The sequence below is a fragment of the Cervus canadensis genome, chromosome 7 (assembly GCF_019320065.1).
Source record: "Cervus canadensis isolate Bull #8, Minnesota chromosome 7, ASM1932006v1, whole genome shotgun sequence".
Classification (NCBI taxonomy): Eukaryota; Metazoa; Chordata; class Mammalia; order Artiodactyla; family Cervidae; genus Cervus; species Cervus canadensis.
This window is the reverse complement of record NC_057392.1, coordinates 7,389,385-7,415,797: the sequence shown is the minus strand read 5'-3', so window position 1 is coordinate 7,415,797 and position 26,413 is coordinate 7,389,385. Positions and strand designations below refer to the sequence as shown.

The 26,413-nt window shown below is 38.9% G+C and overlaps 1 protein-coding gene across 1 annotated transcript in view; it reads right to left on the bottom strand.

Annotated features, from left to right (window-relative positions):
- Positions 1 to 20,947, bottom strand: part of COPB2 (COPI coat complex subunit beta 2) — a 32,674-nt gene extending 11,727 nt beyond the window's left edge. Inside the window, exons 1-12 of the mRNA XM_043474265.1 lie at positions 20,804 to 20,947; positions 15,518 to 15,655; positions 9,942 to 10,028; positions 9,582 to 9,708; positions 8,526 to 8,674; positions 6,556 to 6,702; positions 5,611 to 5,710; positions 4,809 to 4,951; positions 4,364 to 4,563; positions 2,909 to 3,019; positions 838 to 926; positions 639 to 745 (exon numbers count right to left, since the gene is read on the bottom strand). Coding sequence (XP_043330200.1) covers positions 639 to 745; positions 838 to 926; positions 2,909 to 3,019; positions 4,364 to 4,563; positions 4,809 to 4,951; positions 5,611 to 5,710; positions 6,556 to 6,702; positions 8,526 to 8,674; positions 9,582 to 9,708; positions 9,942 to 10,028; positions 15,518 to 15,655; positions 20,804 to 20,806 — 1,401 coding nt within the window. The 5' untranslated portion in view covers positions 20,807 to 20,947. The remainder of the gene's footprint in view (positions 1 to 638; positions 746 to 837; positions 927 to 2,908; positions 3,020 to 4,363; positions 4,564 to 4,808; positions 4,952 to 5,610; positions 5,711 to 6,555; positions 6,703 to 8,525; positions 8,675 to 9,581; positions 9,709 to 9,941; positions 10,029 to 15,517; positions 15,656 to 20,803) is intronic.
- Between the last annotated feature and the right edge of the window lie 5,466 nt (positions 20,948 to 26,413).

Here is a 26,413-nt window from a genome sequence, read left to right as displayed (position 1 = left end):
CATAAACACACACACAGTACACAGACACATAACAGGTATAAACATAGGAACATCTATGCTTTACAGATAAAGCAGTACTTTTTCTCATCAATTGGTTTCAGGAACCGAAGTCTGCCCCCTTGAGGATGACGCCCCCCCTTGCTGAGAATGCAGACTCTAGAAATCAGAACCAGGACCCTGGGAGGTATCTGTCTCCAGAGATAATTTCCTGACAATGAAAGCTCTCAAAGAAGCAGGCAGATTTAAAGGTAGAAAACTGTCACTGGTGAACGGCCACCTAAAGTTTAAACAGCCGTTATCAGGTAACGTAGGCAAAGGCTTTCTGAACTGCGTGGGAGACTTGCGGGTCTTGCCACGCCAAGAACTCATTGACTTTTCCTCTTCAAAGCATTAAAGCCATTTAAAATACGACTAGCATTTGGCATTTGTACAACTCTTTATACTTTTCAAAAAGCCCAACATCTACTGCCTTATTCAAATACCCCAATCTTCCTTTTTAAAGCAATCCTGAGGTAAATGGCCCCATGTCCAGTACAATGGGACACGGACAGCAGGGTACCAGGGTATTTCTTGGCCTCGGGGACCCAGAGTTTGTCACAAAGAGGTACATTCCAAAAACAGCAAAGACGGAAGCTCACGTGTTTGGGTTGAATTTCAATTCTGCGTATGAGTTCTGTATTTTCCCAGTCATAGAAAGCTAAGCCATTTACAGACCTGACTCCCAGTAAGAAGCCTCCATAGATACCTACAAAGAACAACAAAATATTTTCAGATCTTCAGATGTTTTTGAGCCATTACAAAGTTTCTAAAATTGTATCATATATAAACAGCACTTACTTTCAGCTCCAAAGTCTGGTTTAAATGATTTTTTTTCCTTAAAGTTCTTAAATATCTTTACAACACTGTTGCTCTCTCTTATTGCGTATCTGGGGGGAAAAGGAAAGCAATCATAGCCTATTACATATATACTAAACTGTAATTCCACCAAATATTACAAGTATCTTCAAATGTACTTGAGTAGTGAATTACACAAAAATATAAAATTAATATCTGAAGATTCACTAATATATTTTTTTCCTAAGAGATCAGTGAACTGCTTACAGTTGGACAAATAATGAATGGGCTTCACAATGTCTATTACACAAAATACTAGGGCTTACAAACCATTTTAAAATATCCAAATGTCCTTCAGCAGGTGAATGAGTAAACCAACTGTGGTCTATGCATACAATGGAATACTACTCTGCCAAAAAGGGAACCAGTTATTGATCCATGCAACAAGTTGCTGTTTAGTTGTTCAGTTGTGTTTGACTCTTTGCAACCCTATAGACTGTAGCCTGCCAGGCTCCTCTGTCCATGGGATTCCACAGGCAAAAATCCTGGAGTGGGTAGCCATTTCCTTCTCCAGGGGATCTTCCCAGATAAGAGATCAAACCCGCACACATCCTGCATTGCAGGCAGATTCGTTACCACTGAGCAACCTGGGAAGCCCATGTAACAACATGGATGCACCTCAAATACATTGTGCTGAGCAAAACAAGCCAGACAAGTATATACCACACAACTCCACTGACGAAATCCTAAAGAAGACAAATCTAGTCTAGTGGGGAACAAGGATGGGGTGCTGACTATAAGAGAAACAAGGGGATTGTTTTTGAGGTGACAGAAATGTTGACTGTGCTGGTGGTTACAGGCTACAACCATTTGTCCAAATTCGCTGAAAGATACACTTAAAACAGTGCCTTTTATTTTGTATAAATTATTCCTCAATAAAAAGTAACTTAAAAAAACAAAAACTTTTCTAAGTGGCTCACTAGTCAGTCATGCTTAGCAACAACTTAATAAATTGTGTATACTCAGGCCTCTCTCTTGAAAGGGGGCTATGGCTGGATAATTAAGAGTATATGAGAAAGGGATGGAACAAGTACTTTGCTCCAACAGGAAAGATGCTGAACAGGGAGGGTCTGGGCTGGATAAACCTGAAAAGACGGAACTATCAAAACAGAGGGAGACATGTGCTGAGAGAGGTATGGCAATTCACGAACTATAACTGTGCTCATGGTAACAAAGTACTTTTTAGTATATGGGACTGTGCATAAATGAGTTTATTTAGGAAACTGATGAAAAGATCTTACCTCTCAGTGACCTTTTTGTTAAAAACTAAAAAGCACGCATCTTACTGAGCAATGCCTAAGTTACCCACTGTTGGCAGAAGAGGCAACACAAAATGTGAAGAAAACAAAACCAAGAAAACTGTGTAGATGTAATTCAGTGTGTAGTCTGGAAAAAACCAAAGCCCCCATGTTTATTACATGCACCAAACGAATCAACAAGGAACCAGTCAATAACTATCTAGTATAATATTGAGAGGTAGTGTTTTTAATGAGACAATTTTATGAACATTTTGAATTCAGACAGAATTTGTTAAGAATAGGAAATAAGTAACATCATGAAAACTCATTTTTGTGATGTTTTATCACAGATTCATTACGTTTTTTATCATGATTACATTAGAATCTAGCGTCTCTCCAAGTGGCTCAGATGAGGGCAGCAGCAGCAGCTCAGGATGCAGGTTCTGGAGTGGGGGTGAGACCTGCCAAGGTCTTTATCTGAGGGCCTACTCTGCCTTCAGCCCTGCCGTGGGCTCCACCAAATAAAAATAGGTATTGGGTCCCCAGTTTATTATTGGGTCAGACTGAGTGAGCCAGCTCCAAATTGAGTATAAAAAGTTAAACAGCTCATGCTGCACATTTGCCCCTGACTAATTCTCCAACACAGGTCTGGTGAGAACTGGTCTTCAACATGGAGAAGCACAGCCTACTGAGCCTTGCAGACCTCTTCAATATAGCTGCACACAGAATGCCCACTGGCAATCAGGGGCAGCTGATATGACAGAGCCAAAACTTACTCTGAAGAATCGTGGGCCCACGCGAACTCCTGGGCAGACCCAAAGCTCTTGTTCCTCAGTGCCATCGCCGTGTAGATGATGTACTCGCCATCACCACACACCACAACAAACCTGCAAGTTTGGAAAGCCGGGTGGGAGGAAGTACAGAGGACCAATGACATGCAGAAGATAAGAAACAATGATTTATCTTGTTTCTAATATGGTGAAATATTTCTAATAACAAACGTTATTTCAGTTAACTGTTACAAATGAACCTAATATCCTTTAAAGTTATATTTCTTGGAATCAGAACTAGACATAAATATTACACCCAACAAATCAAAAGCAGATTATGAAGATGGGGTTACTGCTGAAAATATTATTGCAATGGCCTCTCTTAAAACAAAGGGTCAGGAAGATAAGAAAGGCTGGAGACATATAGGAGAGGACTCCAATAATTCAACTAGCATTTGCTGAGTACTCAGATACCTGGCATTTTGCTCATTACATCTACACCATAAGAAGGCATGATCTTCTGATCTTCTTGCAAGCCTACCATCATTTTAAAGCTGATCATTCAAATAAATGAAAATATCTTACCCCATTTTTTACTGACTGTTAAATTTATGATATTTATAATAAACATGACATTTTTAACATTTGATAAGAAAAAAAGAAAGTTGCATAGTCAAAATTTTCTCAACAGACACATTGGCTGTTATTAGACTGCCAAAGGTGAAATGTAAAACTTAAGCAAAAAATGTTTTATGATATTAAGGGGAAAATATGTAATGTGTTCTTACTCTTCATAAGAAAACTTTATTGCAAGTAATTATGGAGACCATTTACTGAACAAGGCAGCATACTTGGTTGATATACTTGGTCTTTTTTAATACTCAGGAGAGCATTATAAAATGCTCAGATCTACTGTAAAATAATTTTTAAAGCTTACACATTTAAACTCATTGTATGAGAAACTTTTCTTTCACAAGATGTTCAGTGCTTTACAAATCTTAAGGGAGAAACAAAGCTGAGATACAAATTACAGAGAAGAAGCAGAATTATTACCTTTCCCAAAACTTTTTCAAAAGACAAAGACCTCACAACTCTTCTTAAGAGCAATGAGTCAGCAAATATTTAGAGAGCACCTACTAAGTCTCAGATAAGACAGGATTCTTGCCCTTGAAGGAGCATAAAGACATGTCATAAGGACGCATACCAACACATGTGAAATAGAGTCAACACAAAACTATTCCACTGTTCACAACTGTGCAGTGGGAAAGGCCAGGAAGGCAATTATGCTTCACCGTGCATGCAGACAAGATCAACAGGACTGGCTGCTTGCCACTGTGTTGAGGACTGTGAGGCCAGGGCAAAAGCTCAATGAGGAATGCGCATCACAGGGCAGTGCTGGGACAAGCTGTGGATATGCAAACACACATAGAGGCCCAGAGGGAGATTCTGGTGGTAGCTTACCGCCCGTTAGGATTGTGCTGAATAGTCTGAGGGTATATTTCACAACTGCCCATATCTTTTACTGCCAGTGGTAGTCTTTCTCCATCTTTAATTTCAGCATCTCCCATTGCTTTTAGGTTGGCCTGTTGGACTTCTGAATGTTTGGCCCAGATTATCTTTCCATTGGCATCCATGGACATGGCAGGTTCCTCCCGACCAAGCTAGAGGAATGACAAATGACTTTTAGCCGCAAAAAGGAAAACAAATGAAACTACAACAAAATAAACATTTTCTATTTTCATTTAATGGAGGGCTCCTTTCTTCCACTTAACTCTCCTCTACAGTACCTAATCTTTTTTAGGTACATAGCTCAATGACAGAGTGCCAGTTTAACAAAACTGGTGACTTAAAAGAAAATTGCTCCCCCTGTTTACCCCTATTCAGAGACGGTGGAATGAGAGATTACCTTAACAATGATGCTCCCTTCATCATAGCCCAAAGCAACGTTATTGGACCCTCGCAGGCTGGCTACACACCATACTCTCTCCATTCCATAATTCAAAGTACTCTCAAGGCGATAGGTGCTTGAATGCCAAATACGCACGGTTCCTGAAAAAACAATGTGAATAAGCCATTTGACTTGAATACCCAACAATGAACTGTCAGGTGAACTAGCCATGTGGAAGTCTTTATATTCAAACACAACACACTTCCTAGAAGCTTCATTTTTGATCTGTAGTCTGTGACTTTACAAAGCAACATAAACATATAATAGAAAGTGCATAACAAGCTAAAACAAAGAAACGTAATTTTTATGTGTGAATAATGACAGGATTCCTGGGTACAGTGCCTACTACATGCCAGATGCTTTCTATGTTATTTCTCCACATCCTTTCACTACAATCCTATGAGGTAGGTATATCTATTCCCATTTCATAATGTACCCAAGCCACACATCTATGAAGTGGCAGAGCCTGAATCTGATCCTGGGTTTTTAAGACTCCAAAGCACAGGCTTTTTCCATTTTCTGCTAGCACTTCTAGGTGTCCTCTTATGTACCTAACAGAGTCAAAACATATCAGAATCATGATGATGATAATGATAATAACAATGTCCTTGTACTGTTTTAGAGCTTAAGTAATCTACTCTAATAAACAATATCAAAATCTTTTGAAACTTCCAATGAAAATGCAGGGCACTAAGCTGGCTTAAATATCCACTTAGCAATGAATGATAAGCATAGGAATAAATATACATTTCTAACTTACCATCTTCTGAACCTGTGATGATAATTGGCAGCTCAGGATGAAAACTGGCACAAGACACATTTTGGGCATGTCCCTCCAGTGTCTGTACACAAGTTTTATTCTATAGTCAATACACAGAAAACACTCTCATTAGTGGAAAACAATAACTCATCCTTAATTTTCCCAGAGCACAGATACAGAATCAATGGTAATGGTCATAACAATCTAAATAGTATTCAATACAGAGATTTTCGAAAGAGAATCATCTTATTGTGTACATGTTTTCTCATTGATTGTACAGACAAAAGTAACTATCATATTTAAAGAAGAAAACATACACACACAAACACACACACACACACCCTGAAAGAGTTGGTTTTCATCTAAGTATCAGTCCCCCAATTTCCTAAGATGTCTTTAATGTTTTTATCCTGTATTTAAACACAGATTTGAGTATCTCACTATAAGTGGTTTTCTAGGCCTCATTTTATTAACTATTCGTGGCTATTCTGATGTGAGAAACAAAAATATAAAAATTTAAAATCTTGGAGATAAAAAGTGTAGTAACAAAAGTTCATAACCAGGTTTACAAGTCTATGTGGCAAAATGATAGCACTATTGTGATGTCTGACATTAGTCACTAGTATGCTAGTTTTGAAATACAAGTGGAAGTCTGCCAGTGAGGATACTAAAGGATGCAAGAATTCATTTTAATTAAAATCTTGAAATTTCTCATTTCTAGTAGTAAATGAAAAATAAACATGACGGCGTTTTATTTTTAAAATCTTAATAAGCATTTGTTGTTATTTTCATGAGGAATTCTGAGACCACAGTTTAGGTACAATTCCTGATGCCTTAACTTATTATGCCCAAAACAGAGTTCAACAACTCAAATTTGAACTGTCCTATAAGAAACAGTGAGAAGTATATCTAACATAAGGCAAGTAAGCTATGAAAAAACTGTACCTGATAGTCCCATATTTTCACAAGACGGTCATCTGCTCCTGAGATGAGGTATGGCTTGTCACCACCACTGTAGTAATCAATGCAATTCACGCCTTTCTCATGTCCCTCCAGAGTGAAGTTTGGTGATGATGAGCCCAGCTGCCACACCTTCAGAGAGCAACAGCATCTGCCAGTCAACATGGGGCCTTCATTTCAGAAGGCAGCTCCACCACACCCCTGACAGTCACAGAAATGCCAAAGCCCAGGAGAGAAGCTGAAGAATGCTCATATTTTTAACCCACTTGTTTGGGTTCTTCCTCACTTTACTTGAATTTCCAGGGGGCAGAATCACTATGGTATTCTCTGAAATGCCAATTTCCAGGCTTTATCCTAAGAGATCATGATTCAGTGGAACTACAATGAAGTTCAGGAATCTAGATTATCAACAGACACCCCAAGTGTCTTGACTTTGAGAAACACTACTTTAAGGGTAGGAAATGATGTTATGAGAGAGTTATTAATAACACAAAGCTAATGAAAATGGACTTAGTAAGATATATTAAAAGGAGAAAATTACTGCTTTAATCAAAAAATTAAAAGTATGAAAAAGCAGTCAAATATTACTCAGCACTGCTATTGAGCTTTATCTTTACAAACATTTATTTTGTATGACTACTACATGGGAAGCCCTGTGGGTAGTATAAAGGTATGTAAACAAACTTTACTAGAGCCAAAGGTAAAACAATTTTGTCCTCAGGCTATATCTAATTTAGTGAAGAAAGTTTGAAACTAATTTCTAAGTTTTCAACCTATGTCAAAAGCAAGGATAATCTAATAAAAGAAAAAAAATAAAGTAATTCAAAGCCCCAAGATACTCAACATGTTCCATTTAATAACAAGTTGTCAGACAAACAGAAGATAACATTTTATACAAGTTAAAGGAAAACTAATAAAAATGTTATATAGATGTAAGCCTATTCATGTTAGCAAAGTTAAATCTATGTAAATAGAAATATTTTAAATATTATAGTGGGAAAAGGAATATATTTGCACTCACTGCAACATGTACTAAACATCAAATACAGACAGGGCACTGTGCTGCTTGCTAATGTTTGTCTGCTTGTGGGAGGAGGGTAACATACAGTTCCTGCCCCAAACATCAACATTTCAGGTATCAAGATTTCCCATTATTATTCAACAGGAAGACCATAATAGAGGCCAAAAAAAAAGAGAAAGGAATGAGATGAGAATGGCTCTGTCTAGGGGTGAAATGGATGTCTGACGGGAGCTTCTAAGAGTAAAGAACTGCTAAGCCTTGAAACATGAGTGATTCTCCAGAAGAAAAGAAATCAAAAAGGGAGAATAAAGAATACTGTAGGCAGAGGGACCAGCTGAATGAGGTAAGGTTCTGTGCACATTCATGGCCTCTCGAGAAAATGGTGAGAAGACCAGGTTTACAGAAGATGTCTTGTAACATTAGCTAAGGTTGGTCTTGGAAACCCTTTTATTCCATACCAAGGCAACTGGACTTTACCCTTAGATTGGGAACTGATAAGACAGAACCCATGTTTTAGAAAGATAACTGGTAGTGGTATGGAGAAATGGAGTAAGAAAAAGAGAAAGGGGGCAGATGAAATAGATTAATAATCAGCAGAAGGCAGCAGCAAATACACTAACAAAGAGGAAAACAGTGACTTAGAGAAGACACAGGCATTTTTTTACTCTGGGTTTGCAGAGGTTTAGAACTCTTACAATATATTGCTTCCACATGGAAAAACACCCCTCCATTAAGAGCACTGAGTTGCCACACCATTTTTCTAAACAGAATATGCCCTTCTGAATCAAAATAAGAAGTTTTATTTTGCTTCAAAATGAGCTTTTGAGAGAAACTTCTTAGATAGAAATAACTTTCTGGGAAGCCAGCAGTAAAATACCTAACATAAATATATCTCACCAACAAGCATAAAGGACACAAACAATGGGCACCTTACCTTGATTGTCCTGTCCAAAGAAGCACTGGCAAACTGGTTGTTATCTTTAGGGTTGATCACAATCTGCATTACATAATGGGTGTGTCCTTCAAACACTTGTGAGCAAGACCATTTTTTATCCCAGTCCCAGAGTTTAATAAGCATGTCATCTAGACCAAAAGAAAGTCTCCAGTTAGTTGCAATTTCTATTTCTTTCATTCAGAACTAAGGTGCAGAATCTCTGTGCCTTTTTAAGGAAGAAAATCTAACACAAATCATATATTCCATGACATACAGACACAGAATCAGAACTGGACAGATTTTTCAAAATGCTTATTCTAAGAATAATTTTAACTTTCTGAAGAATGGAGATAAAAGAGATTACTAACAGCAAATATACAAATTTCACGGAAAAAATTTAAAACAGACTCAATGGGCTTTACAGAATGATGAAAGAGCAACATAAGTTTAATTAGAGTCTAAGTATGACTGAATAATGATGACAATGACTATTTCAGAAACAAGCATTTCTCTTTTAATCAGTTCAGTTGCTTAGTCATGTCTGACTCTTTTCAACCCCATGGACTGTAGCACACCAGGCTTCAATTGGTTAAAAAAAGTTCTGAATTACTTCTCAATTTCTAACTTAAAAATGTTTCAAAGAGCTAATACCAATTCAGTGCAACTTGTTTTAACTGCCTTCCAAAAAGCTCCACAGCTTCATACATAATACCAAGGTGCAAAGTAGTCTGAATATAAAGATAAAACTGACTAGAGTGTGGCAATCTGCCAAAAACTCACTCACTCACTCACTCACTCAGCTTTCTGTTCAGCAGATGTTTCAGCATCTAGACCTTCAGGTCTTCCCTGACAGATTTTACACAAATCCTAAGTAGAGCTGATATTCATTAAAATACAAAAGCAAGCAGCACTGATAGCACGTTAATGGATTTAAATAGTTTAAAGGCTGCTTGGAATTAGAACTCTACTTGTAACAGCAGTAAATGAATTGCATGTCTCACTGAATGAAAATGAATTACTCAGAGACCTACATGACCAAAAGGGGTCATCTCTTACCACTGCTGGTTAGAATGAAAGGCTGGGTTGGATGAACAGCAATACAGCGAATATAGTCTGAATGTGCCTCAAACATATGAACTCTCTCCAGAGTGTTGTAATTGAACACTCTAATCTGCATGTCATCCTAGAAATGGAAATTTAAAAACCATCATTACTCTTATGAAGTAAATTGCACAAAAAAATATACTATAGGCTCAAGGTATCAAGTCCAGACTTCAAAACACTGCACTAATTAACAAAAGAAAGCCAGAATCAAAATTCTGCAACTCATTTAGGTAATCACTGACCAATTCAGAAATGGGATTAGAAATTCATATGCTAAAAAAGAAAAAAAAAGAAATTCATATGCTTACTTACCGCTCCTGTTACAACCCAATTCTTCCTTGCAACAAACTTTGCAGCTCGGACAGGAAGATCACATACTTCAAATGTTTTCACCAGTGTCTTAAAAATGTAACAAGAACACACCACTTTGAGTTATGAGAAAATAACTGAAAAATCTATTCTGTTATATTTAAAACATCCAATTATTTAGATCACTTCTAATCTTAAAAATATTCTCTAGCTAAAATATAAAAGCAGTTGAATGGAAAACATTGACCAATCATCTTTTCTTTAACAGATTCAAACCTAAAATACTTACAAAAGAAAAAAGAAAGCATATGTCCACAAGATGAAGTTCCCCATCCTCTGTGCTCCAGTCCTTCCCTAGTTTTCTAGCCCCATTCTCAGCTACTCTCAGTCTTACCTTTGCTCCCATTCCCTCCGCCTGAAAACCCACCCAGAGAACCTTATGCTCCACTTTCATAACATAGCACTTTCATAATTACATGTTTAATGTCAGTCTTTCCTGCTAAGCTCCCTGAGGGTGGGAATCTTGTTCACCACTGTATACCTAGAGCCTAGAACAGCGGATGAAAAATAACCCATGTGTAATAAGTATTTATTGAATGAATTAGCTCTTAGTTTTCTTCTTTTAAAAATTAAGCCCATAAACTCATAAAATAAACTTATAAACAATATACAATTCTTTTGTATACTTCAGCAATATACTTCCATACAGAAGCTGTTTCTTTTTAGTGATGAATTAAGTGATTCTTAATTCTTCACAGTGATTAAGATGTCCTTTAAAGCTGCTCAGGATATAATTATATACACAGGATAGAAAGCTGCTCAGAAAAGAATTATACACACAGAATGAAGGTGGAAAACTAGAACACCGTGCCAGGAAGAACAGCAATGAATGCATTTCTTTGTCCTCCCACTTTGATGCTTTGTTCTTTAAAATTCTGAAAGTCAAACTATCCCTTCTAAAAAATTATTTCATTCTTTTTTTATATATATAATTTATTTTTTGGCTGTTCTGGGTCTTCACTGCTGCACAGGCTTTTCTCTAGTTGTGGAGACTGGGGGCTCTTCTCTAGTTGTTGTGCACGGGCCTCTCACTGTAGTGGCCTTTCTTAAAGCAGAGCACAGGCTCAAGGGTGCACAGGCTTCAGCAGTTGTGGCACATGGGCTCAGTAGTTGCGGCTCCTAGGCTCTGGAGCACGGAGTCAATAGCTGTGGTGCACGGGCTTAGCTGCTTTCCGGTATGTGGGATCCTTCCGGATCGGGGATCGAATCCACGTCTCCTGCATTGACAGGTGGATTCTTTACCACTAAGCCACCAGGGAAGCCCCAAACTATCACTTTTCTATCTCTGTTTCTGTACTAGAGAATAATGAAAAGAGCATATTCTGATTGATTAACCATGTGTACCAAATTTAAATATAGGAACTGGTTCATAAGAACCGTTGAGCCCAATCTGGCTTCCTGAGCAAGACCTCAAAGATTCTTCAGAAAAGACTGAGTAAGTGGGGACATGAGCTCCAACCTGCACAACCATTACCAGCTGACTGTGATACAGACACATGGGAGCAGGCGGAACATGCAACTTACAAGATGACATGGTAATGCACAAAAGCTCTTAGTTCAGTTCAGCTCAGTTGTTCAGTCGTGTCCGACTCTTTGCGACCCCATGAACCACAGCATGCCAGGCCTCCCTGTCCATCACCAACTCCTGGAGTTTACCCAAACTCATGTCCATTGAGTCGGTGATGCCATCCAACCATCTCATCCTCTGTCGTCCTCTTCTCCTCCTGCCCTCAATCTTTCCCAGCATCAGGGTCTCTTCAAATGAGTCAGCTCTTCACATCAGGTGGCCAAAGTACTGTAGTTTCAGCTTCAACATCAGTCCTTCCAATGAACACCCAGGACTGATCTCCTTTAGGATAGACTGGTTGGATCTCCTTGCAGTCCAGAGGACTCTCAAGAGTCTTCTCCAAAACCACAGTTCAAAAGCATCAATTCTTCAGCACTCAGCTTTCATTGTAGTCCAACTCTCACATCCATATATGACCACTGGAAAAACCATAGCCTTGACTAGATGAACCTTTGTTGACAAAGTAATGTATCTACTTTTCAATATGCTGTCTAGGTTGGTCATAACTTTCCTTCCAAGGAGCAAGTGTCTCATTTTCATGGCTGCAATCACCATCTGCAGTGATTTTGGAGCCCCCCAAAATAAAGTCAGCCACTGTTTCCACTGTTTCCCCATCTATTTGCCATGAAGTGATGGGACTGGATGCCATGATCTTAGTTTTCTGAATGTTGAGCTTTAAGCCAATTTTTTCACTCTCCTCTTTCACTTCCATCAAGAGGCTCTTTAGTTCCTCTTCACTTTCTGCCATAAGGCTGGTGTCATCTGCATATCTGAGGTTATTGATATTTCTCCCGGCAATCCTGATTTCAGCTTGTGCTTCATCCAGCCCAGCATTTCTCATGATGTACTCTGCATATAAGTTAAATAAACAGGGTGACAATACACAGCCTTGACGTACTCCTTTTCCTATTTAGAACCAGTCTGTTGTTCCATGTCCAGTTCTGTTACTTCCTGACCTGCATACAGGTTTCTCAAGAGGCAGGCCAGGTGGTCTGGTATTCCCATCTCCTTCAGAATTTTTCACAGTTTATTGTGATCCACACAGTCAAAGGCTCTGGCATAGTCAATAAAGCAGAAATAGATGTTTTTCTAGAACTCTCTTGCTTTTTTGATGATCCAGTGGATGTTAGCAATTTGATCTCTGGTTCTTCTGCCTTTTCTAAAACCAGCTTGAACATCTGGAAGTTCACGGTTCACATATTGCTGAAGCCTGGCTTGGAGAATTTTGAGCATTACTTTACTAGCGTGTGAGATGAGTGCAATTGTGTGGCAGTTTGAGCATTCTTTGGCACTGCCATTCTTTGGGATTAGAATGAAAACTGACCTTTTCCAGTCCTGTGGCCATTGCTGAGTTTTCCAAATTTGCTGGCATATTGACTGCAACACTTTCACAGCATCATCTTTCAGGATTTGAAATAGCTCAACTGGAATTCCATCACCTCCACTAGCTTTGTTCGTAGTGATACTTCCTAAGGCCCACTTGACTTCACATTCCAGGATGTCTGGCTCTAGGTGAGTGATCACACCATCGTGATTATTTGGCTTGTGAATATCTTTTTTGTAGAGTTCTTCTGTGTATTCTTGCCACCTCTTCTTAATATCTCCTGCTTGGTCCATACCATTTTTGTCCTTTATTGAGCCCATCTTTGCATGAAATGTTCCCTTGGCATCTTTAATTTTCTTGAAGAGATCTCTAGTCTTTCCTAATCTATTGTTTTCCTCTATTTCTTTGCACTGATGGCTGAGGAAGGCTTTCTTATCTCTCCTTGCTATTCTTTGGAACTCTGCATTCAAATGGGTGTATTTTTCCTTTTCTCCTTTGCTTTTCACATCTCTTCTTTTCACAGCTATGTGTAAGGCCTCCTCTTAAGGAGGCAACAAACTCAGGGATCTGCTGTGCAGTAAAAAATAAAGCAGCCACAGCACTAACAGTCATGGTTCAGGTCTACGTTAAGTGCTGTGGCTGATACAAATGACCTAAGGGATGGCCTTCCTACTCCAGAAGCTAAACAAGATAAAGAGGATGAAACACTATACACTCAACATATAAATCACCAACGAGAAGTAAGTAAATAAAGAAATACTTGTATGGTGCCTGACAGGGTTTCATACACAATTTTATCTAATTTAATTCTGACAATCCTGTGAAGTAAGAAAGGCCACATATCACCTTCATTTAGGTAAGTAAATCAAGCCTCAACATGGTTAAGTCTTGCCCACATCATTTAATTAGCAGGATGGCTTCAAATTCTAACATACTGATTTTTAAACTGCTGTACCCATCACCGCAAAGAGTATATAATTCCTCCTTATTTGAAATTCAAGAACATTTGAATTTACTCCCAAAAAACCTTTTTGGCTCTTTCAAGCATCTTGCTCTCCATATACATGAGTGCCAAGTAACTTCTGTTGGTGATAAAGGAAGAAAAGCAGGGAGAACCAAAACAAATCAACCATTCAACAAGACTTACTGAGTATCTACTATGACCTGACTGTCAGGTGCCCACTTGAAATAACAACGGGAATTGACACTCGGAAAATCCCTGTCCTCACAGAACCTTCTTTTCTTGAAGGAAAGAAGGAAATTTTAAAAATTACCAGTGAGGTGAATTATGAAGGGGGAAGCAGATGGCCCTGCAGAAGGGCACAGAAGGGTACAAAAACAAAGATGAAGCAAAGTAGATGACCTGAATCACGCAGTTACATTATAGCAAAAATGAGGGAAGTCCACCTGGGCTTTAGAGCATACCATAGTGAGAGGAAGGAGAGTGAGAGATGGTGAAATGGAGCTGACAGAGGGAACCCCTAGAGGCATGGTGGGGGTGGTGGATGCACCAATATATCTGTTAAGCATAAAATCAGAAAGATTTTAAACATTTGGATAGAATAGATCCCCTACCCCACCAAAAGCAGTTAGCAAGCATACCTTCCACATCAAGGCAAAAGGAATTCACAAGATTTGAAACTGCAGAGGACAGAAATTCTGAATCAGTGATATACTGATAAACGGAAAGTTTATTATTCAGTAGTTCAACACATAGTTACTGAGCACTTATTGTGTGTCAGGTAATGTCATAGGCACTGGGATACAGCAGAAAACAAAATGTTAACGTGAATAAAATATCACTGGTGGGGTCCTGGTTGAAATGTGCAGTCCTTACTGTTTCATTAGAATGATATAAGCTGAAAGGGTGGTTTTAAGTTTACTTTTGAACTTGGTTCCTCCTACAGCCTATTTTTGCCATCTTAAACCCCTCAAATCTGAATTTTATCTGGATTTTAAAAACTTAACCTTGGATGTTGGGGATAATTATTGTATAAATAGACATAAAACTGTATAGTATAGTGCTGACTATATGTTCTATACCTTGAAAGAAAAAGATTAAGGATGGCCAAGAAAGACTGGAAAAAATAAACTAAGTTAAAAATATATTACTTACTCAGATGAAAGCATTTAAGACAGATAATCTGCAAAAGACATATTTCCACATGTAATGAAAAGCTGACTGCAAACATCTCTCTGATATCGTCTATAATCTGTATGGCTGCCTGAAAGTTATCTGCATCATGCATTATATTAAGCATGTGGGGGAAAATCAGTAAAAGTAAAAATCCCATTATAAAGATTTTTAGAATATTCACTGAATGGAAAATTAAGTACCATTAAATACTATTATCTACAGCAAGTGATCTTATATTGGTCAGTTTCTTCAAAGAAGAGCTAATATACCTACATGAGAACTTAATACTTCAATATTGGATACAATAAGTCCAGAATAGTTTCTCCCACAAGCTCTATCTTCATAAATGTTAGCTTATATTAAAAATACTTTGTACCAATTTATTTGGAAAAGCAGTATACACACACATACTACTAGACTGTTATATTTATCCTCTTTCATCATAAACAGTCTAAGACAGTATTTCTAATAAAGTCCTTAAAAATTTCTACCTGTGTTTCATGATTCCAAACGCACACGCTACCATTGTAAAGACTCGCCAACATCCATGGCTCTGTAGGATGCAAATCCACACTCTTAACTCGATCAGATCGAGCAGTAAGTTTTCTCTTGATATCAAGTCGCAGAGGCTAAGGACAAACAACATGAAAAATAAGCAAACGAAATGTTACATTGCTATGTCAAATGAAACATGTTTGCAATCTTAAGTAAAAAGTCCATTAACATGCCTACAAAACAATTCAGTTTTTACTCTGCGAAATTGTAGCCACAGTTTAAAGTCTAAAGCACCTACTTATACACTCATACATACAAAAAATACGAGTATTTAAAAAACTTTAACTTACAGCAGCACTTGTCAAACTTTTTGGTTTACGGACACCTTTACAGTATTAATTTTTGAGGACATTAAAAAGCTTCTGTTTATGTGAAAGGTGAAAGGGTTAGTTGCTCAGTTGTGTCCAATTCTTTTGACCCCATGGACTGTAGCCCACCAGGCTCCTCTGTCCATGGAATTCTCCATGCAAGAATACTGGAGTGGGTTGCCATTCCCTTCTCCAGGGGATCTTCCCAATTCAGGGATCGAACCCGAGTCTCCTGTATTGCAGGCAGATTCTTTACTGTTTGAGCCACCTTATTTATGTAGATTATATTTATTAATATTTATCATGTTAAAAACAAAAACTGAGACAACTTTAAAATATTCATGTATTAATTCATTTTCAAAAACAAACTAAACCTATTCACATTAACTTAAATAAAATAACTAGAGCTTCGAAAGAAATTTAGTGATAAGAGTAGCAATGTTTACAGTTTTGCAGAACTCTTTAAATTCTGACTTAACAGAAGACAGTTCATTTCTCATATCTGCTTTGGCCCTCAATATGTTGTGATATGTTGTTTTGGTTGGTATATGAGGAAAAAAAACAACAAACCTAGCTCATAGACACAGAAAACAATAGATTGCAGCTGCCAGAGGTGGAGTGTAGAAGAGGGAGAAATAGGTAGAGGGGGTCAAAAGGTACAAACTTCCAGTTATAAAGTAAATCACGGAGATGTAATGTACAGCAAAGCAGTTAATAATACCGTGTTGCATATTTGACAGCTGCTAAGAGAGTAGATCTTAAACGTTCTCATTACAAGAAAAAAACAAACAATTTTGTAACCATGTATGGTGACAAATGTTAACCGGACTTATTGTGGTGATTGTTTTACTATATATAAGTATCAAATCATTATACTAGACACCTAAAACTAATATAATATCATGTCAATTATACCTTTACTATTTTTTTAAATTGAGTTCTTCAGAGAATAGTAGATTTATTTTGGCAATAGTGTTAATAGTAAATGCCAGACCATGTAATGTGGGATCAATAAGGGTTATTATATACATGTCCATGAAGGGCTCTGGAGTCAAATGGGAATGTTTATAATATTTTAATGGATTTAAGTTATAATAACCAAATGGAAATTAGGAGAATTTGAACCAAAGCTAAAATACTCTCTCTCATCATAAATACTAATAGGTTAAAAACTGTTTTTCAACCTGGATTTATCATCCAAACCACAGAAAAAAAAATGATTTGAGTAACTATTTTCTCAGTTCTTCCAAGGATGGCTTTTTAGGAGAAAAGTTAATTCGTTATACACACTGATGGCTTATGGTAGTAGTCTCAGTTCTCTCTTGGAAGCAGATATGAGGAAGACTGATCTAAAACATGTTTCTCCTTCAGCAGGTTTTAAACACAACCTAAGAGTTTACTTGGCAACTTGAGTTACTATCAAATTTTTATTTTTGCTATCTTCTGTGATGTTCATGAATGGGAGAGAAATTTAACATTACTTTTCTACACAAATGAAGACTGCTAAATGATTTCAGCAGAGGTAATTTCTTGAGACAAAGCAAACACCTCACAAGGCTCTTATCATTTTGGACTTCTATCAAATCTGGGTCACTGACTACTTTGAACCTGGTTCTCACTTTTATAAAGGCAACAACCTGGCAACTTCTGGCAACAACCTCCACCTCTTACTTTCCTTTAAAAGATCTAAGTTCTCTGGCTCTTCACAATCGCCACAAAAATATCTTCTCCATCTCAAACGTTCTACTTTCAAACCATTATCTTCACATTCCTTCCTGAAGCAGGACTTTTCACTTCATCTATTTCTGAATTTTGCCCCATTAATTACCTTCACAGATATTAACTTTTTTTCTGGTCTCTCCATAGTTAGCAAACATGATGTGTCTATTATATGCCAGGAATCATGGTGGAAGTTTACATAAGCCAGCATATCTCATACTTTTTCTCCAGCAAATGAGGAAATTGTACACTTTTAAACTATGCATATTTTACCATTAAAAAATGTTTTAAATGACTGATTACTGAGTAAAAGTGAAGGTGGCCCGAGGTACAAAGCAACACCAGTATAACAACATGCCCCTAATGCACAATCTCAGTTTTTAAAAGCACAGCCAAGGGCTCTTGCTGCATCTCTCCCAATATTTTAGTGCCTACTTTGAAAGAGACATTGTATTAGGGACTGTGGAATACCAAGATGAGTAAGGTACTCATAAAAGTGAGTGAAAGTGGCTCAGCTGTGTCTGATTCTTTGCGACCCCATGGACTATACAGTCCATGGAATTCTCCAGGCCAGAATACTGGAGTGGGTAGCCTTTCCCTTCTCCAGAGAATCTTCCCAACCCAGGGATCAAACCCAGGTCTCCAGCATTGTAGGCGGATCCTTTACCAGCTGAACCACAAGGAAAGCCCAAGAATACTGGAGTGGGTGAAAATGAAAGTGAAGTTACTCAGTTGTGTCCGACTCTTTGCAACCCCAAGGACTGTAGCCCACCAGGATCCTCCTTCCATGGAATTTTCCACTGGAGTGGGTAGCCTTTCCCTTACTTCAGGGGATCTTCCCAACCCAGGAATCGAACCAGGGTCTCCTGCATTGCAGGCTGATTCTTTACCAACTGAGCTATCAGGGAAGATACTCATACTGCAGCCTTAACTCTAAACATCTCCTTGTATCTCCCCAAGGCTGAAGGCACTTAGGACTTAGCTTAACTGTTACTGCCATCATATAATCTCTTGGATTACCCTACCAGAAGTATCCTTTCCCTACAGGATCCTACAGAATTTAACGTTTAATATTTGTGCACATGTCTGTTTTTGGTTTCTAGAGTAGATGCTCCTAAAGAGCTCATTCATGTGCCATATTCAGCACATTATATATTTGGGTATGGGAGGCTTCCATGGTGGCTCAGCACTTAAGAATCTGCCTGCCAATACAGGAGACATGGGTTCAATCCCTGAGCTGAGAAGATCCCCTGGAGAAGGAAATGGCAATTAACTCCAGAATTCTTGCCTGGAAAATCCCATGGATAGAGGAGCCTCGGTGGGTCCATGGGGTCACAAAAGAGTTGGACATGACTGAGCAACTAAACAACAACAAAAGAGGTTTAAGATAGTATAATCAAGATCTAAAGAATCATGATGGGCTGAAGCTTCAGTTCCATCACTCATCTCAAATGCATGACAGTGGGCAAGTTTACTTAACTTCCCTCAGGTTTGATGTATATAAAACTATTGACTATTATCTATCCCTTAGTGTAATGAGAATTAAATTCAGTATTAAGCAGTAAGAACAATGCCTTGCCTATTTTAACCACTCCATGAACATTTATAACTTACTCTCCCACCTGCTATGAGAATTAGGAAGCAAATGTTTAGCAAAATCCATAGCACACAGTAAACACTCTATGGTAAACGAGTGAACAAATTTACATTTAAAATCTTCAGTAAAAGATTTTAAATGTGTTAAAGAATGAAATATTTAATCATAAAAATACTCTTAAAAGAAAACTAAATTAGGCAGATGCAAGGGGCTGTTTCCAAAAATGTCCATTTTGAAAACCACAGCACACTCCAGAGCAGGTCCTTGGTAATACAAGGTAGTAGGACTTAAGTTTTGTTCTGGGGCTCTTAATCTGGGGACCCAAGAAAGCTCATGAATGAGTATTGGTGGGTGACAGTATCTGTGAGTGAGCCCATTAAATTTTTATGCAACATTGTGTTTCTCTACGCATTTTTATGGAAATATTCATAACGTTCATAAGTTTACCCAGGGAATCAACTTCTGTTGCAGTTAAAACTCTGCAGCAATTAGCCTTAAACTTTTTTTTTCTCCTCCCTTTTAACTGTAAGGTGAGGGACCTGGACTTATTAATCCCTAAGGTCTTCAAGCTCCAAAATCTCTGAATCTGCGCTGCCTAACAAGTTAAAAAAAAAAAAAAAAAGCAAGAAAATGTTTAAATACAAAATACATAATCCCTTACATGCTTTTGGAAAGAAATTCTCACACTATTGTACTGTTTTTCTTACTAGTATAACAAGTGGAAAAATATTTTAGCGCATATTTCGGGGTGATAATAAAAAAATGGTGTGATGATTTGTCATTTGTCAAAAATGCTGTGTGACTGTCATTCTTCAGTTCAGTCGCTCAGTCGTCTCCGACTCTTTTTGCAATCCCATAGACTGCAGCACGCCGGGCCTCCCTGTCCATCGCCAACTCCCGTTTACTCAAACTCACGTTCATTGAGTCGGTGATGCCATCCAACCATCTCAACCTCTGTCGTTCCCTTCTCCTCCTGCCTTCAATCTTTCCCAGCATCAGGATCTTTTCAGGGTCATTCTTCAGTCAGTATATTTGCAAATGCAGACAAGCACGCCAACCAGTTTTATAAAATGCGTCCCAACTCTTAAGCTTCTCCCTTGACACTTAAGCTGGGGTTCCAAAGCATCTGAAATTCCACTTTCGACTCTATAGGATCCATTCACATTTCGAAAGGCGGGGGGGTGGGGGGCGCCTGCCTGTTTAAGTTCGTAGTTTGCGGTCATACTATACCAAAACAAGCACAAGAGTGCAAAATCAGCTGTCACCGGTTTAAAGGCATAATGAGGTAGTTTCATCAAAACCTTCTACAGAATTCAACATTTTCGGCCTCTTATACTTCCCTACACTAAGGACCCCACTGCAGACCGCGGAAGCTCTAGCAAACACCGAAGTCAGGGACCCTCCAAGCACTGCCTCCCCAAACGACCTGCCGCCTCTTCCCTTCCAGAATTCAAACTGGACCAGGACCCCTCAAGGCCTGAGGCGGTGGCCGCAGCGGGAACCCAGGCCGCGGACAACTGCGGGTCTCAGGCCAGGAGCCACAAGAACTGGCCTTGGCCACATGGGGCCCCACTGCCTCCTGCAAGGCCTGGACTTACCATGGCTCCGACGGTCCGAGGCCTGGCGCCTCACTCGCTACAGACCAAGCAGTCCTGGAGAAACCCACCGACCCGCTGACCAGGCGACTGACTGACGTGGAACTTCCGGGAGGAGTTCTCGCGATAGTAAAGACCAGAGCGAGCGCCTGCGCAAAGCCGGCGCCGGGCTGGTTTCCTAAGCCCCGCCCCAATTTCCTAGGCAACAGGGCCTCCAAACTGCCCCAAGCGGACCTGGGCGCTCAGGAGAAGGCGGGGTGTGGCCTCTAGAATCCTTTGCAGTACCCTGGGGCTGCTGAGAGCGGAGTAGAAACAAACCGAGAGTTAAAAACGAGAAGAAAAAACGAAATGCTACTTTCGAGTGCTAACGGCCGGAGAAACCCCCCCACAGCGGAGTTGTGTCACAGGAGCTGAGAAGTGCTGTCAGAGGGAGAGGGCGGAGGAGAGAAGGGAAGATGAAGCGAGGCTCTCAGCCCACTTGTACTTTGGTCGGCCGGAGAATGAGGCCCATGTAGCAGGCCTTTTCCGGCCCTGCTCGGGGCACCGAATTCTGTTGGAAAGATGTGGGCGGGTTTCAGTGCTGAGCTTCATGCTTCGGAGATCGGAGGGCAGCGAAGAGTCTTCAGCTCTGGAGCTCCCCAGGAGATAGGAGTATCAGGCCCTGCAGGATCTCCTTTTATTGAGCATCGACCGCATTGTTCATTCATTTATAATTATATATCAGTCTTCGGCTATGTGCCAGAGTACTTTCCTCTCTAATCTTCACATCAAATCTGAATTATCTCCATGTTACTGATGAGGAAGTCAGTTCTGTCAGTTCAGTTGCCCTGTCCTGCCCGACTCTGTGATCCCATGGACTGCAGCACACCAGGCTTCCCTGTCATCACCTACTCCCGGAGCTTGCTCAAACTCATGTCCATCAAGTCGGTGATGCCATCTAACCATCTCATCCTCTGTCGTCCCCTTCTCCTCCTGCCTTCTATCTTTTCCAGCATCAGGGTCTTTTCAAATGAGTCAGCTCTTCACATCAGGTGGCCAAAGTATTAGAGTTTCAGTTTCAGCATCAGCCCTTCCAATGAATATTCAGGACTGATTTCTTTTAGGATTGACTGGTTTGATCTTACAGTCCAAGGGACTCTCAAGAGTCTTCTCCAACACCACAGTTCAAAAGCATCAGTTCTTTGGTGCTCAGTTTTCTTTATGGTCCAATCTCACATCCATACATGAGTACTAGAAAAACCATAGCTTTGACTATACGGACCTTTGTTGGCAAAGTAATGTCTCTGCTTTTTAATATGCTGTCTAGATTGGTCATAGCTTGTCTTCCAAGGAGCAAGCATCTTCGAATTTCAGGAAACCAATGAGGAAACTAAGGTTCAAAGAAGTATCCCAGCCAGGGCCACACAGTAAATTATAGAGTCAGGATTTGATATGTCCTCAAAGTCGTGTGCTCTTTCTCCTTCACTGAAATACATCTTCATTAAGGTAGTTGAACTCTAGCATAGGGACCTGAGCCATAGGGATTGCAAAATGAACTGCTAGAGCATTTGCCTACCACCACCTTCTGAGTTCCCACTGTTTAAAATAAATTTAGTTTTTAATTTTCTAAACACAGTGGGCCAAATAACTTTGACCTTTTGCTACATATAAATGTGTAGCAAAGGCGTGAAAGTAGCCTTGGAGTTTTTGTAGACCTTTAAATTATCAGAAAGGAAAAAGGTTTGTGTGTGTGTGTAGAAAGTAATATTCAGAGGGAGACATATAGACTCTGTATCAAGTAATTTGGCTTTTAGCAGGAGCTTTATTGCTAATGTAACTTCTTTGTGGGTCTTAGTTTTCCTCATCTTAAAAAAAAAAAGTTTGTACATCACTAGGCACCCAAGAGTTTACCTAGTTGGTATTGATGAGGGGCTTAGCCCCCAAGTATCATACTCACTTGGACTATATATTTTCCATTAAGTTCTGTAGTTGTGCATTATACATTATTTCATGTAATGTACATACTGAATTTGTACTATATGCAAAGCACTATACTAGATGCTGCCTGAAGATTATACCTCTTGGATTTGGATTGAAAGAAATTTCATTTTTAAGAAATAAGATTCTAAAATATGAACTAATACATAAAATTACATTATGTGTGTATCCCTGTATGTTCAATTGTGGGTTTAAAAATAAAGAGTAAAACCATTTACTCTTTGGTTTAGAGAAGACTAGAAGGTTAGAAAATAACTCTGGGGAAGAAAATAAATAGGAACAAGCTTAGCAAATTGATAAAGGGTTTCCCAAAGATTGGTCACAACTGGATTTCTAGGGTGACTTTTCAATTCTTCCTTTTTCCAAGTGGAAGTTCACTTGTGCTTCTATTAATACCCTACAAACATCCTTCCCTCCCTATTCTGTTCCCACCCCTTCATTAAAAGCTGAGGAAGTGAGAATAATTCCTTGAGGAAAAATCTAGTTGGTATTTTTAAAATATATACATGTCTCATCACTTAGCAAAATGGTGAGTAGGAGAATAAGAGCCTAGTTTCTCCCTTCAAAGGGAGTACAAATTAAGAGACTTCCGTGAAGGTCCAGCAGTTAAGACCCTGCACTTCCAATGCTGGGACGAAGGGTCTGAATCCTGGTCAGGGAACTGAGATATCCTGCATGCTGTCTGGCCAAACTAAAAGGGATTACAAATTTGTAAGAAGTACGAGTAAAAATACTCAGCATAAAATATCCAACTGGGGAGATAATTTTCATAAAGGAGGCAGAATTTGAGCTGGACTTTTGGACCACAAAAAGTCTAGTTTGCTTGGAGAATGGTATTCATTTAGAAGTGCATGAGGCAGATGGCTAGAAAGAAAGGATGGTGCTAAAATCTGAAATTTTACTGAAATAGGAATTAGACTTTGATTCAGTAAGAAATTGGGAACAATTAAGCCAGAAAAGAAACATGTTTATGTATGTACTCTGTAAGATTTATCTTTCATTGATGTCTATGAAGAAATGGATTGGAACAGTGAGATACTATACAAGTTTGGAGGAAGTGGGTATGGAAATAACAGTAATATTGAATAGATTTCATTGAGTGCTTACTTTTGTAATTGAAATATGCACTTTGCATGCTACAATTCATATAGTAATACTAACATATAGTCATTATTTTCTTAAATTTATAGCTTCACAGGCAGATTCTTTACTGTCTGAGCCATCAGGGAAGCCCAATAGATGAGACTGAAGTGGGTTAGCATGCCCTCTTCCAGGGGATCTTCCCGGCTCAGGGATCAAACCCATTCTCTTATGTCTGGCAGGCAGTTCTTTACCACTAATGCTACCTGGGTAGCCCCCAATACATGAGATGATGAAGCCCAAATGGGTTAAATAATAAGCTCTGTGCCACACTGCTCAAGAGCTAGTGACATACTTGAGATCTGAACCCAAGTTTATTTCCAAAATGACTGCTCTTTCTACTGGACTATGAGTTTTTCCTTTTTCACTAAGAAGGTAGAATCAACAAGATACACAAATGATTTGACTTTGTTTTGGAGTTAAGGAGATATTCTAATGCTAATATTTTGAATCTAGTGAACCAAGAGGAATATCTTTAGTTAGAGGAAGAAGTGGAGCCAGAAAATGACACAGAAAAGGCACAATTAGAATAAGACAACAAGAAAAACTGAAGGAAAGGGAGGTAGAATATAGTAGGGTGATTCACAATCATTTAATTCATTGACAGTAGTCTAGATACCTTTAGAGAATTTAAGGAAACTTGGTTTTGGGGGGAAAAAACTATTGTCAGTGAACTAAATGATTATGAGGACACTAGTAGTCTTAAAAATTTCTTTTCAGTCAAGTAATGCTAGGGGGAATGGGTTTGCAAAGGATTAAGAAATGATTGGATGATAAAGCAGTGAAAGTGGTGAATATAAAATATTTTACCAAAAGTTTAGTCATGAAAAGACAAATGTTGATGTCTCACTGAAAGTGGATTAATTGTTCCTGTGTTTGGGGTGTAGTTGACATTAATTACCTCATGATAACTACTCCACACGGATGGAGTAAACTTTTGCGGTATTGAGTAGGAGCTAGCAAGACAAATGTCAAGAGGATATATGTAGGGCATTTTAAGTGGAAAGACTTGAGAGTTCAATTTTTCCAGAGAACTAAAAGTAGTTTAGCATGCTTGGGCCAAAGAGTAAGAAGGGAGAGGATTGAGAAATGGGACTAGGGAGATAGATGAAGCTCAGATCCTGAAAGTCCATGACTGCCAGTGTAAGAAGTCTGGACTTTACCTTGAAGGCTCTAGGGAACCATTGAAGAATGTCAAGTAGGATAATCTTCATGCTCTATTACTGATTCATCATTGCATGTCAGTTACTTTCCCTATTAAAGGAAATGTTAAGGTTCTCAGGTGGATTTCTTCATGAAGTGAATGAGAGTCTTGACCACATAATCGCATACTAACCAGCAGGAGACTAAATTGAGTTGGAGAACCACTGCGTTGTCTTCTAAGAACAATGAAACTTAGGGTTGCCTGACACTAGAGGCAAAGTTTTGACTGATTGCAAAAGCGTTGTTCGACTACAATGTGCTATACACTTAGTATGATTACCTTCCAAAATTTTAAAACTTATTAAATTTACTCCATGCAAGCTTGTTGTGGGATTTGAGGTAGATGAAATGCTTGCTTTTGTTTACCTGAAAGCATAACTATCCAGATCGTTAGTCAGGTTTTGATACAAGTATAGCTTTACCTTCTTAAAAATTGCATTAACCTCATATCTTTTAGATTTCCCTAGTGGCTCAGATGGTAAAGTGTCTGCCTGCAATGTGGAAGACCTGGGTTTGATCCTTGGGTTGGGAAGATCCTCTGGAGAAGGAAATGGCAATCCACTCCAGTACTCTTGTCTGGAAAATCCCATGGACAGAGGAGCCTGGTAGGCTACAGTCCATGGGGTTGCAAAAAGTCGGATACAACTAAGCGAGTTCACTTTCAATTTTCACTTTCATATCTTTTTAATAAACATATTTTGAGGAGGCAGAGTTTAAAGTGAGCTTTGAATGAATAAAGGGGGTGATTTCTTAGGTGGAAATTGCTAGACATTGAAAATATGGCAACAGAGTTTTGGGAATTTGTCATTTAGTGACCTGCACAGCGGTCCACACACTAGGCTTTCTATCAGTTCTTCATATGTGGGGTGCTAAGACCACCCATGGTTAAGTCAAGACCAGCAGGTTCTGGAGACTTTTTTTGGCTCAGGGTGGTCTTGTGGAATGAACTCTCTGGGTCTCAATTTCATTACCTACAAAACACATTTATTTTGGAAAAATGAACTCTAAACTCCCTTTCTACTTAGTTTCTTTAGAATTTTAGGTCTGTGATTCTATATTCTTTTCAAGTGAAATGGGTGAAGGGAGTGGGTGCAGGATATATTAATGGACTTTTTTTTTTTTTTTTTTTTACTTCATTCCGGTGCCAGTGAAGTAGCTCTTTCTGCATATTTTATAGCATACATTGCTGTTTTTTTTCAGTAAGTCACCTTAAGTCAGCAAATTTTTGTTGAAGCTTGGAACAATGCTGTATAAACTTGAGGATCCCCAGGGAACATGCTTTGACAACCAATG